Genomic DNA, 13327 nt, shown 5'->3' with positions numbered 1-13327 from the left:
AAAGCCAGACTGCATTTAACAAGGAAAATATAGAAAATGGTGTTAACACACCGCACATATTACAAATATACAATGTTCATTCATGTTTTTAAAATAACAAGTTTTGTTTTTGCTAACATAGATGTTTATATTTAATCTGATAAATATGAAATATAACCTGTGGATACATTACATTTAGTTTAGCTGTAACAGGTGGAGCTCTTAAAGCAGACCTAAAGTGTCAAAATAAATTCCACATGGTCTGCACAGTCTGCAGGTTTTATAATAGCATAGCAAGAATCTTTAAACACTGACCCTTTGAGCCAGAATACACAGTTTTTGTTGTTTAGCCACACCCACTCTTGAAAGCTGCCATGGCAGTTTTCCGCCATTGCAAAGGCTTCTAATGCTGGGCACACACGTTACGATTTTTCCCTCAATTTTCCCACCTGATCGTTTTTTTCTGCTCGATTCTGCACTCGATTCTGCACTCGATTCTCTTAGCGCAGAATCGATTGGGATTAATATCGGACATGAGGGAATTTATAAATCAGATGCATCTATCTTACAGAAAATAGTAACATGTGTACCCAACATTAGAGATGATATCATAGGAGGGTAGCAGGTAATTCTTAGATCATCCCAGGTACGTTAATGATAGAGAGGAGGGGTGAAGAGAAAAGAAGTGTATTGCTTAACCACTTAAGGACCAGGCCATTTTCTGATCTGTGCTGCGTGGGCTCTCCAGCCCACAGCACAGATCAGGATAGAGCCAGGGCGACCAGACTTCCCCCCCTTTTTTCCCCACTAGGGGGATGTCCTGCTGGGGGGGTCTGATCGCTGCCGGCTATTTTCGCCTTGCGGGGTGGGCTCCTCAAAGCCCCCCTCCGCAGCGATTTTCGGCCTCCCTGCCCTTCCCTCCCTCCCCTCTGTCCCCTGGGTGGCGCAGGACGGAGATCCGTCCTGCACCGCCTCTAATAGGCTTCAGCCTATCAGACTGCGGTGATCCCTGGCCAGTCAGAGGCCGGGGATCGCCAATCTCCTTTACAGTGCTGCTGCGCAGCAGCGCCGTATGATGTAAACAGTGGGGATTTCTTGCTGGCGTGTTTACATTTCGCCTGCGAGCCACGATCGGAGGCCCGCAGGCAGTTCATGTAGACACCCTCCGTGAACTGACATGTAAAGGCCGCTCGAATAAGCAGCCGTTTCCATGTAAAACCACTTAACACCTAGGTCCGCCGATCGGCTGACCGTGGTCGTTAAGTGTTTTCACAGTGGCAGGCACAAAATGGCACATAGTGGAGCTGCTCCTGTGCTTCCCTCCTGCTTAAAGTGTAACCGAAGCAATATGTGACATGATGAGATAAGCATCTGTATGTACAGTACAAAACATAATAATAACTAAGCTGTTTTACTTGTTTTATTTTGCTGCCTGGAAGAGTTAATTTTTAGACATGAAAGTAACAGCTTTTGTCTTGTCCCTACCTCGTCAGGAATAAAGTAAGCAGCACTGATAAGCTAATTACTGTACAGCCATAAACGTTTTCTTGGCAGAATACAACTTCTGAGGACAGGTGAGCGGTAGGACAAGGCCATGTTCATGTATTTTCACTCTGGGACACTTAATAGACTGCTACTGATTATAGACAGTAAAACATTCAACCTACTTTGTGAATGTTTAAAGGGAACCTTAACTGAGAGGTATGTGGATGTTTCCTTTTAAACAATACCAGTTGCTTGCCAGTCCTGGTGATCTGTTTGGCTGCTGTAGTGGCTGAATCACACACCTGAATCAAGCATGCAGTTAATCCAGTCTGACTTCAGTCAGAGAACCTGAGCTGCATGCTTGCTGAGGGGCTGTGGCTAAAAGTATTAGAGACACCGGATCAGCAGGAGAGTCAGGCAACTGGTATTATTTTAAAAGGAAAAATCCATATCCTTCTCAGTTTAGGTCCCCTTTAAATACAAAAGAAAACCCTGGGATACTTAAAAAAGTTATTTTTAGAAGTACAATGATACATTTAATGGTTTATCTCATCAGTTTATGTTCACCTCAGGTTCACTTTAAAACAGAAATCACATGTTGCTGCAATGGGTAAAAAAAAGAGGGAGAGCGGTCATAGTAAGTGTCACTACTATTTTTCCCTTTGGAATTTACACTGTAGCTCCACTTCAAGCAAAGAGGCAGAAAAAAAAGATGGGTTGCTTTAAAGTAGGACTAAACTCTCCATATCAGATACTGTAGTTTTTTTCTCTCGAGTCCGTCATTCATCCTTCATCATAGAAGACTGAAAAATTAATATTATTCTTATTCAAAAGTTTACCAGTAGAAATGGTATTCTTAGGAGTCCCTTCTATATTGTACAACTCTAAATGAACCCTGTAATGAAAGTTGCCCAGAGAGGATGTGGGATATTTTAAACTGTAATTACACAGATGCCAATGGGGAACAAAAGCTTGGCAGATTTATTACTTGGGAGCCATGTATGCAAGCTATTTATAAATTATCACTTTTTATGTTTTTGGTACACTGGCTCTATAGTACATGTTTAGCCAAAGCCAAAATATTGTACAGATGAGCTAGGAAAAGTAATTTCAGATTTTATTTAATTTGGGACAATTGACTTCAGAACAGTTTTTACTGGAAGAGGTAATGAAGTAGGACAATGATGGATGAAGTTTTTAAATAACTGAGTGGCTTATAATAGCTTTTGAGTGACTAACAATGATTTTTCAGACAGCTCCGGTATCTTTGTCTACACCTTCCACATGAAAGAGAGTTGAGCTTCCTCAAAACCCTCACAAATGCTATTTTATTTAGTCAGTTGGAAAAATAAAATGTCACAGTACACCTTCCTGAGAACAGTTTAGTGCCAATAATTTGCATTCCATTTGCTCAAAGAGATGGTAAATGATATGCAAATAATGTTGAATTGATGCAAGATTATGCACATTTTGCATGCAAATTAATGCAGCTCGAAAATTGACTTTTGACAATTGAATTTTTCCTCAACAGGATTTGATTGGTTCATGTTCAAGCTGCATAATTTTGTGTACAAAATGTACATGCTGCATAAACTCGAAATTATTTGCATCCCAATGGCCATCCCTAATTGTAAACACTTTTTATGGAAAGGGGATGATCAATCAAACATCTTTAATGTGTTCAAGCATGTCTTTCTTGCACATGTATTGCATGATTAATTATTAATGCATATGAACAAAATGTTGTTTGATTTGTGCGTTAATTACTGCCAAATTATTCAGAACAGTCTTTTTATCTTACAGCTTTCAGTAGTTAATGTATTAGTAGCCAAATAGGGGTCAGGAGCACTAGTATGGACAATCAAAGCGGTGTGCCAAGGTCCCACCCCAGTACTCAAGGGGTCACCACAGTATCCACATCAAGGACCGGCACCACACCAAACGAAGTAAGCTCACTTACTTTATTTCCATAGTGACAGCAACAACAAACGCTGTTTCGGCCGCATAAGGCCTTTCTCAAGTTGCTCAAGAGTCATACAAAATACCAAAAACTTCACATACATATATACCCCGACACACACCCCCTTGGGATGTGTGTCAACCAATTCTGGCAGCAGAAAAGAGTGGACCTGACATTATTCCAGCTTTCACCCAGAGGGAGTGAAAAAGAGTATCCCTCGGAGTCAATTTATGAGGGTTAACAAAATTGTGAGTGAGCCTGGGGTGTGTAAGATACGGAAGGTTCAGGTGGCACAAAAATTTCGATCTAGGGGGTATCCAGAGGAAATACCTTGATGTGGATACAGTAGGTAATCTATTGAAAATGAATTGAATTGCAGTGCACTCTTTTAAAGCTTATCGATTGACTACTACCACTCCTGCCGCATCCCTGATCAACCTAATTTTTGTTTGTCTTATCCGATCAATACTTCCAATAAATTGTGGGCCACCATTGTTTGGTATCTGATTAATCAGACATGCTGGCGTAATAGATTCTTGTGGTGGAATCTGCTGAGAATTGAGCAGTAAAAATTAATATGTTTATGGCCTGTTTTAGAGTGCACGAATCTGTCCTGCAGTTGATAAAAGTACCAAAAAGTAGGTAAAAAAATCAGTGGCAAAATTATTCTGAATAATTTATTACTTGATGGTGGCTTAAAAGGCATTTTTGTTAAGATGTGAAAATATCACCTAGGAGAGAAATTAGGAGAAAAATTAAAGCGGAATATAACCCTGCATTTCAACTTTGCTCTAAAACATTATTTACAGTATATTATATGCGACCAGCATTTTTTTTTACTAGACCAGCATTGGAAGGGTTACACAGGGCTTTAAAGTTCCTGGAGATTTCTGCAGACGCATCCGAAGCTGAAATAGATACATTTTGTTTACATAAATGTATCTAAGTGTTGAATGTTACACACTTTGGCTGTCCTCCAGCTCAGTGAGAGAGAGTGAGTCACATTCAACACTTAGATACATGTATGTAAACAAAATGTATCTATTTCAGCTTCGGATGCGTCTGCAGAAATCTCCAGGAACTTTAAAACTCTGTGTAACCCTTCCAATGCTGGTCTAGTAAAAAAAAATGCTGGTTGCATATAATATGCTGTAAATAATGTTTTAGAGCAAAGTTGAAATGCAGGGTTATATTCCGCTTTAAATTTGATTGGGCCCTGTGTGTCCCATGTACTGGATGGTGTTAGGCTTCACATATACATCAAATTAAAGTTGTCAAATGATCCAGTTACACTTGATTTGGGGAACTTTCCAATGCTTGTGCTGACATCCACTGCACTGAACATTTCCTTGAACATGCTTAAAGAAAAAGCAGTCGGACAGATTGGGTCTTTCTTTTCATATGCATATAATGAATCCATGAAAAGATAGTAAAGTTGAGCAAAGAAAGTAAAATATACAGCACCAGCTGTTCCCCTACTTGGGCTCATAACGTATAACAGTGCAGAGCATTGTAAAATATTTGTTTTCCTTTTTTATAACCCTAGAACTTGTAAATAGGTCTGTATGAGAGCTAATGAAAACTTTGTTGTCATGGTAACAGTGCAGTCACATGATGTGCATGTTGACATTGTGAGACTGATGTGCCAATGTGTACAATGGGTATAGAGAATAACATTTTGTTGCTTTGCAGCTTGTTTTGAAGACACACACACACGGAAAATGAATGGTCCAGTTATATTTGCTCAATGCAGCTTACTGCAGCCAAGTGACATATAGGAACTATTAAAAAAATGCATGCCTTCAACCTGTGATCAGCTGTAACATTTTTTGATTAGTTTGACAGAAAAATAGCTATTACTGGAGCATTCCAGTGCAACTGAAAGCAAACATTCAACTATGGATGGCAACCAGTGTCATCTCAAGGATAATGTTTTGGACAGGCACAACTGAAAAGCTTTTCACAAAAAAGAGAGTGTAAAATTAAAGCATTACCAATCCATAGGAGCACAGGAAACTCTTGAATTAAAGCAAAACATGTTTGATAAGGAGGCACAGGCAGCGGTCCAGAAAAAGTACCTGAGCCCAGAATTTATACCCCGTCGATGCAGAAAAGACCCACTTTGTTTTTACCTTGAAAGAAATGACATGGTTGAAAGAAGGAAAACCATTGAGATTCCAGAATTTTACGTAGGTAGCATCCTTGCCGTGACCATGTCAGATCCTCACAATGGCGGAAATCTTCACAGATTTGTAGGGCTTTGTATCCAGAGATCAGGGGGTGGCCTGGGTGCCACGTTTGTGCTCCGAAATGTTATTGAGGGACAAGGTGTGGAGTTGAGATATGATATGTACAGTCCCCGTATGCAGGAAATCAAAGTACTGAAGCTGGAGAAGAGACTGGACGATAACCTTATGTATCTACGCGATGCCCTGCCTCAGTACAGCACGGTGGACGTCAACATGCAGCCAGTTGTGCTCCATGAAACAGAAGTTCCTGTCAATCCCATACAAGTGGCGATGAAGCCGAGGCCATGGTCCAAGCGGTGGGAGCAGCAGAAATTCAACATAAAAGGCATCCGGTTTGAGAAGTATCTGTTGCCGAAACACTTTGAAAAAGCGAAGAAGTCTGCTAAACCCTGGGATGAGTTTGACATGCTGAAGGAATACGATATAACCAAGATTGAGCAGGATATACGGCAAGAGTTAGAAAGCTGAGAGAAACAGTCTAAACCCAAACAAGTCTGATCTTGGCACACTGAGCATTGTTGCCATTGTGGAGGACTGCGATTAAAAGCAAAGCTCGAAAAAAAACTTTTGTAGTCATTGGCGTACTTATCTATAAATAAATGTTCTTGTTAAAACATGTTTGATACTACTGGCACCCTTTCCAGGTTCGGTTGTCTCTTCAAATTGGATGGCAAGGAGGAATCTGGTCAGAAAAGCTGCAAAGCCAATGTAAGCTTTGAAGCAGTCACAAGAATTTATTGGCAAATGGTGGTCATTGTGTGTATGGCAGCTATTTTTTTTTTTCTTGTGGGGGAAGGTTGCAATAAAAAAGTGATTCCTCAATAGAGGCCCCAATTGAGCTTTGCCAAATTAATAAGATTCTGAGAACAAAGGGAAAATGGTTTTTTGGTCAAATGATCCCAAAATTAAACTGTTCTCCATCCGATAGCTAGACATGTTGTGCCTGGCTTCACACCCAGATTAAAATACTCATTCAATTTTTGTTTCCCTTTAAAACAATCCAGATGAAATGTTCAGCAAATAAGGGTCTCATAGACCTCGCTACTGTAATACTCAGCAAATAATAAAAGGTGCCAGAGTGCCACATTCCAAACAACCATGGCTCTTCCTCCTCCAGTGTTTGTCAAATATTGGCCCAAAGAAGCACTGTGAGCCATCAGTAGCTCTAGCCAATCAGAGTATTACTATGCATACTCTCTAGCTGACTATGTGTTCTGCTAAATCAGAGCCCACCTTTTAAACCTTTTATCAGTGCTGGGCGTAATGGAAAAAACTACGCTTACGGATCATTACGCGTAATTTTACGCTATTACGCATTACGGAATTACGCTTACGGCGTAGACATTTATCTACGGTTCATGTCTGTAATTACGCATAGCCCTTACGCAATTACACATAAGAATACCGTAATGCAGATTGTTACGTTATTGCCTTACGCGTAATTTCCTACTAGCAATTAATGCGTAAGGCCATACTCCCAAGCGGAAAAGTTGACGCATGGATCAATGTTAGGTAGCCGCCGACTTTAAGGGTGAATAGCAAAGCCCCCTTAATTGCTTAGAGCCTTAAATTTGGAGAATATATTAAGGAGATCAGAAGGAATAAGAGGAAAAAATTTTTTTTTCAAAAAGACCTTATAGTTTTTGAGAAAATCGATGTTAAAGTTTCAAAGGAAAAATATATACATTTAAAAACCCACCGACTTTAATGGTTAATAGCAAAGCCTGCTTAAAATTTAGGAACACCAAATTCCCAGGGTATATTAAGGGGATCAGTGGGAATAAGAGGAAATTTTTTTTTTTCAAAAAGACCTTATAGTTTTTGAGAAAATCGATTTTTAAGTTTCAAGGGCAAAAATGTCTTTTAAATGCGGAAAATGTCAGTTTTTTTTGCACAGGTAACAATAGTGTTTTATTTTCATAGATTCCCCAAGTGGGAAGAGTTTTACTTACTTCATTCTGAGTGTGGGAAATATAAAAAAAAAAACCACGTGGGGTCCCCCCTCCCAGACCTCTTTAACCCCTTATCCCCCATGCAGGCTGGGATAGCCAGAATGCGGAGCACCGGCCGCGTGGGGCTCCGCACCCTGACTATACCAGCCCGCATGGTCCATGGATTGGGGGGTCTCGGAAGGGGAGGGGCAGCCAAGCTTTCCCCTCCCCCTCCGAGCCCTTGTCCAATCCAAGGACAATGGGCTCTTCTCCACCTCCGATGGGCGGTGGAGGTGGAGGCCGCGATTTCCTGGGGGGGGGTCATGGTGGCATCTGGGAGTCCCCTTTAAAAAGGGGTCCCCCAGATGCCCACCCCCCCTCCCAGGAGAAATGAGTATAGGGGTACTTGTACCCCTTACCCATTTCCTTTAAGAGTTAAAAGTAAATAAACACACAAACACTTAGAAAAAGTATTTTAATTGAACAAAAAACATAACCACGAAAAAAGTCCTTTAATATTCTTAATTAACCATTAATACTTACCTGTCCCTTTAAAAGCCAGTTCCCACGCAATATCCTCGGAAATTGGCTAATCAGTTACAATGTAACAAAGTTGTTACAATGTAACAACTTTGTTACTTTGTAACTCCACCGCACCCAGCGTCTCTCGCCGCTCACCCGCCGGCCGCCGCATACACTTACTCTAAGTCCCCGCCGGCTCCCGCCATCCACTCCGCCCACACCTGTCACCCATATACATGCTGGCACCCATGGGTGCCAGCATGTATATAGGTGACATGTGGGGGAGGCGGGGAGGGCAGCGAGAGCCGGTGGGACTTAGCGTCCTGCACGGACCCGACAGAGCTCTGAGCTATATAGCTCAGAGCTCTCTAAGCATCTTTGTATTTGGGCTCCAAAGAGCCCCATTGGTCCTTAGCAGACCAATGGGGTTCCTTCAAATCAGAAGGAACCCCATTGGTCTGCTAAGGACCAATGGGGCTCCTTGGAGCCCAAATACAAAGATGCTTAGAGAGCTCTGAGCTATATAGCTCAGAGCTCTGTCGGGTCCGTGCAGGACGCTAAGTCCCGCCGGCTCTCGCTGCCCTCCCCGCCTCTCCCACATGTCACCTATATACATGCTGGCACCCATGGGTGCCAGCATGTATATGGGTGACAGGTGTGGGCGGAGTGGACGGCGGGAGCCGGCGGGAGCCGGCGGAGACTTAGCGTAAGTGTATGCGGCGGCCGGCGGGTGAGCGACGAGTGACGTCGGGTGCGGTGGAGTTACAAAGTAACAAAGTTGTTACATTGTAACAACTTTGTTACATTGTAACTGATTAGCCAATTTCTGAGGATATTGCGTGGGAACTGGCTTTTAAAGGGACAGGTAAGTATGAATGGTTAATTAAGAATATTAAAGGCCTTTTTTCGTGGTTATGTTTTTTGTTCAATTAAAATACTTTTTCTAAGTGTTTGTGTGTTTATTTACTTTTAACTCTTAAAGGAAATGGGTAAGGGGTACAAGTACCCCTATACTCATTTCTCCTGGGAGGGGGGTGGGCATCTGGGGGACCCCTTTTTAAAGGGGACTCCCAGATGCCACCATGAACCCCCCCCCCCAGGAAATCGCGGCCTCCACCTCCACCGCCCATCGGAGGTGGAGAAGAGCCCCTTGTCCTTGGATTGGACAAGGGCTCGGAGGGGGAGGGGAAAGCTTGGCTGCCCCTCCCCTTCCGAGACCCCCCAATCCATGGACCATGCGGGCTGGTATAGTCAGGGTGCGGAGCCCCACGCGGCCGGTGCTCCGCATTCTGGCTATCCCAGCCTGCATGGGGGACAAGGGGTTAAAGAGGTCTGGGAGGGGGGACCCCACGTCGTTTTTTTTTTATATTTCCCACACTCAGAACGAAGTAAGTAAAACTCTTCCCACTTGGGGAATCTATGAAAATAAAACACTATTGTTACCTGTGCAAAAAAAAACTGACATTTTCCGCATTTAAAAGACATTTTTGCCCTTGAAACTTAAAAATCGATTTTCTCAAAAACTATAAGGTCTTTTTGAAAAAAATTTTTTCCTCTTATTCCCACTGATCCCCTTAATATACCCTGGGAATTTGGTGTTCCTAAATTTTAAGCAGGCTTTGCTATTAACCGTTAAAGTCGGCGGGTTTTTAAATGTATATATTTTTCCTTTGAAACTTTAACATCGATTTTCTCAAAAACTATAAGGTCTTTTTGAAAAAAAAATGTTTCCTCTTATTCCTTCTGATCTCCTTAATATATTCTCCAAATTTGAGGCTCTTAGCATTTAAGGGGGCTTTGCTATTAACCCTTAAAGTCGGCGGCTTTTTTATATTACCGTATTTTTCGCCGTATAAGACGCACTTTTTCTCCCCAAAAAATAGGGTGAAAAAGTCCCTGCGTCTTATACGGCAAAGGCAGGGAATTCCCGACTTTGAAACGCCCGCCGATACGGACCGCGACCCGCCGCCACGTCGGGAATTCCCTGCCTGTGTGGCTGCACCCGATGTATGCCTCTGCCCGCTCCCCATGCCTGTAATGTGTCCGGCGTGTGTAATATGTTCCCTCCCGCTGTGTGTCTGATCTCTGCGTGCCCCCGCTAGTGTATAATATTCCCGCTCCCCCACCTGCCTTATCTCCCTCCCCCATGTGGTTGCTGGCCCCCCCGGGTGTTAATCTGCAGCGGCTTACCTCTCCGCCTTGCCCGCGAGGATTGGAGACCTCCTTCACAGCCGCGCATCTCGCTCTAGTGCTCGGTATGTGGTGATTGCGTCATTATCACATGCCGATCACTAGAGCGAGATGCACGGCTGTGAAGGAGGTCTCCAATCCTCGCGGGCAAGGCGGAGAGGTAAGCCGCTGCAGATTAACACCCGGGGGGGGGGGGCAGCAACCACATGGGGGAGGGAGATAAGGCAAGCGGGGGAGCGGGCATATTATACACTAGCGGGGGCACGCAGAGATCAGGTACACAGCGGGAGGGAACATATTACACACGCCGGACACATTACAGGCATGGATTGACACATTACAGAGGCATCCATCGGGTGCAGCCACAATTTACACACACACACGGGGGACACAGGCACATGGGGCAGGCATGAGGGACACATAGAGGACACGGCAGGCATGGGTGACACAGGGGACACATGGGGGACAAAGGCACATGGGGCAGGCATGAGGGACACATGAGGCATGCATAGGTGACACATGGGGACACAGGCACATGGGGCAGGCATGAGGGACACAGAGGACACATGGGGACACAAGCACATGGGGCAGGCATGAGGGACACACAGAGGACACATGGGACATGCATGGTTGCCACAGAGGACACATAGGGCAAGCATATAGGGCAGGCATGGGTGACACAGGGCACATGGAGCATGTATGAGGGACACACAGATGACACATGGGGTATGCATGGGTGACACAGAGAACACATGGGGCATGCATGGGTGACACATGGGGCTGGTATGGGGACACAGAGGACACATAGGGCAGGCATGAGGGACACATGGGGCAAGTATGAGGGACACAGAGGACACATGGGGCAGGTATTGGGGACACAGAGGACAAATGGGGAGACAATGGGACACAGGAGGACAACATTTGAGGGGTAACATGTACAAGACTCTCCTGGATTTTTGGACACACCAGGTTTAGTATATATAATTTTTTCTCTGGTTTTTGCCCTCTAAACCTGGGTGCGTCTTATATGCCGGAGCGTCTTATATGGCGCGAAATACGGTATACGGGAGCGTAATATTATGCGATTACGGCAGACTGTGTAATTTCAATAGGAGTTTACTGTCTTACGCGTAATTTGTTACGCGTAATAACGTAACCTACGGTCTACGCGTAATTAATTACGTGTAATACCGTAACCTTACACGTAACGCTTACGGTGCATTTGTAGTGAATTACGATGCGCAATTACGCTAATGCGTAATTTCGGCCCAGCACTGCCTTTTATACTCTGGGTGTTTATTAATGTAACTATTCCTCCACTTAAAATAACTCAGCAACTATAAGAATATCTTGCAAAACTGATTTACTGACCAAACAGTGCACAGCTCATCCCCCAATCTCTCTTCAAGGACCACAGTTGCAAAAATATTAAAATTTAAAAAATATGTAAAATATACAGATAAGAAGTAAGTTTACTACAGCATAAAATGAGCTATAAATTACTTTTCTCCTATGTTGCTGTCACTTGCAGTAAGTAGCAGAAATCTGACAGAATTGTCAGGTTTTGGACCAGCCCATGTCCTCATGGGGGATGCTCAGGGTTTTCTTTCTTTTCCAAAGCACTTAGTGAATGGCAGTTGCTCTGTCCAACTGCCAACAATGTGTGCAGTGAGCAGGGAGGCTGCCCAGCATCTTTTTATAAATCTTTTTCAAGAAGTGTCTTTATAAAGCCTAAAGGCCATGCTGAGAATCCCCTATGGAGAGATGGACAGCAGGGCATGTATCCCTCACCTGGTCAAATCAGAATATGGTGAAGATTGCAGAAAGGTTACTGAATTAAAGTTTGCACTATTACATCTGCTTGCAGCACCTATTAGTGAGAACCTCTATAACTGTGCTCAATGGCGTAGGTAAGGAGCTGTGGGCCCCGATGCAAGTTTTACAATGGGCCCCCCCCAAGCATTCTATAAATAACAATATAAAACCTGCCAATGGCAACTACAGTGTCAGAGGTGCAAAAAGGGAATTGGGAACAGCTAGTTATGAGCACAGGAGCAATAGAGAGCTAATACTGCAGTTGAGGGAGGGCCCTTTGGGGCCCCTCTGGCCCAAGGGCCCCGATGCGGTCACAACCTCTGAAACCCCTATTGCTACGCCCCTGACTGTGCTTATTAAAGGACCACAATTAGTTGTACATTTGTCCCAGAGTAAAATGCACAAATAATTACCCTTTTCCTGTGTTTCTGCCACTTACTGTAGTAGAAATGTAATCACATTTCGAACTAATCCATCTCCCTCCCTACAGTGGATACTCAGGAATTACTTTGGTTTCAAAACACTCCCTGGATAGCAGTGGCACATTCCATCCAACTGCCAGAATAGTGTGCACAGGAGGAGACATAGCTTCCCCATTGTAAGTCATTTTCGATGAGTACTTTTGAGAAAGTTAAAGAAAATGCTGATATGGACTAGTCCAAAATCTGTCAGATTTTTCCTAGCCACTGTAGCTGGCAATTAATTAAGGAAAAATACATTTATAGTGCATTTTACTGTTGGACAAATGTACAACTAGTATATGTATTTAAAAGTTTCCACATTTTTGCAATAGTTCCTTTAAAACAAGTTGACACAGCAGACAACCTTAATCAACTAAGCTTACAAACTCCCCTATACTCTGATATGACCCAGAAAACAAGCTTTCATCTACTACTAGCAGACAGACCAGGGTTGCTCAATCATTTCTCTCTCTAGTGCAACCATAGTAAATAAACCCCTTTGACTATGGGAAACCATGTACAGTGGCTTCCAAAAATATTCGACCCCCTTGAAGTTTTCCACATTTTGTCACTTTACTGCCACAAACATGAATCAATTTTTTTGGAATTCCACATGAAAGACCAATACAAAGTGGTGTACATGTGAGAAGTGGAATGAAAATCCTACATGATTCCAAACATTTTTTACAAATCAATAACTGCAAAGTGGGGTGTGCGTAATTTTTCAGCCCCCTT

At 43.3% G+C, this 13327-nt stretch overlaps 2 protein-coding genes across 10 annotated transcripts in view; one reads left to right on the top strand and one right to left on the bottom strand.

Moving 5' to 3' along the window:
• The window catches only part of TENM1 (teneurin transmembrane protein 1), a 1180670-nt gene that overhangs the window by 362437 nt on the left and 804906 nt on the right, over positions 1-13327 (bottom strand). The gene's annotated exons all lie outside the window — the stretch shown is intronic.
• LOC137528395 (large ribosomal subunit protein bL19m-like) lies at positions 5461-6287 on the top strand. Its single transcript, XM_068249688.1, has one exon. The coding sequence runs from the start codon at positions 5461-5463 to the stop codon at positions 6139-6141; it is 681 nt and encodes a 226-aa protein (XP_068105789.1). The 3' UTR covers positions 6142-6287.

The sequence above is a fragment of the Hyperolius riggenbachi genome, chromosome 8 (genome assembly GCF_040937935.1).
Source record: "Hyperolius riggenbachi isolate aHypRig1 chromosome 8, aHypRig1.pri, whole genome shotgun sequence".
NCBI classification, from domain to species: Eukaryota; Metazoa; Chordata; class Amphibia; order Anura; family Hyperoliidae; genus Hyperolius; species Hyperolius riggenbachi.
This window is presented reverse-complemented; position numbering and strand designations above follow the sequence as displayed.

Excerpts from the sequence above, each read along its gene's own strand:
- LOC137528395 (XM_068249688.1), top strand. The coding sequence starts at position 5,461 with ATGTTTGATAAGGAGGCACAGGCAGCGGTCCAGAAAAAGTACCTGAGC.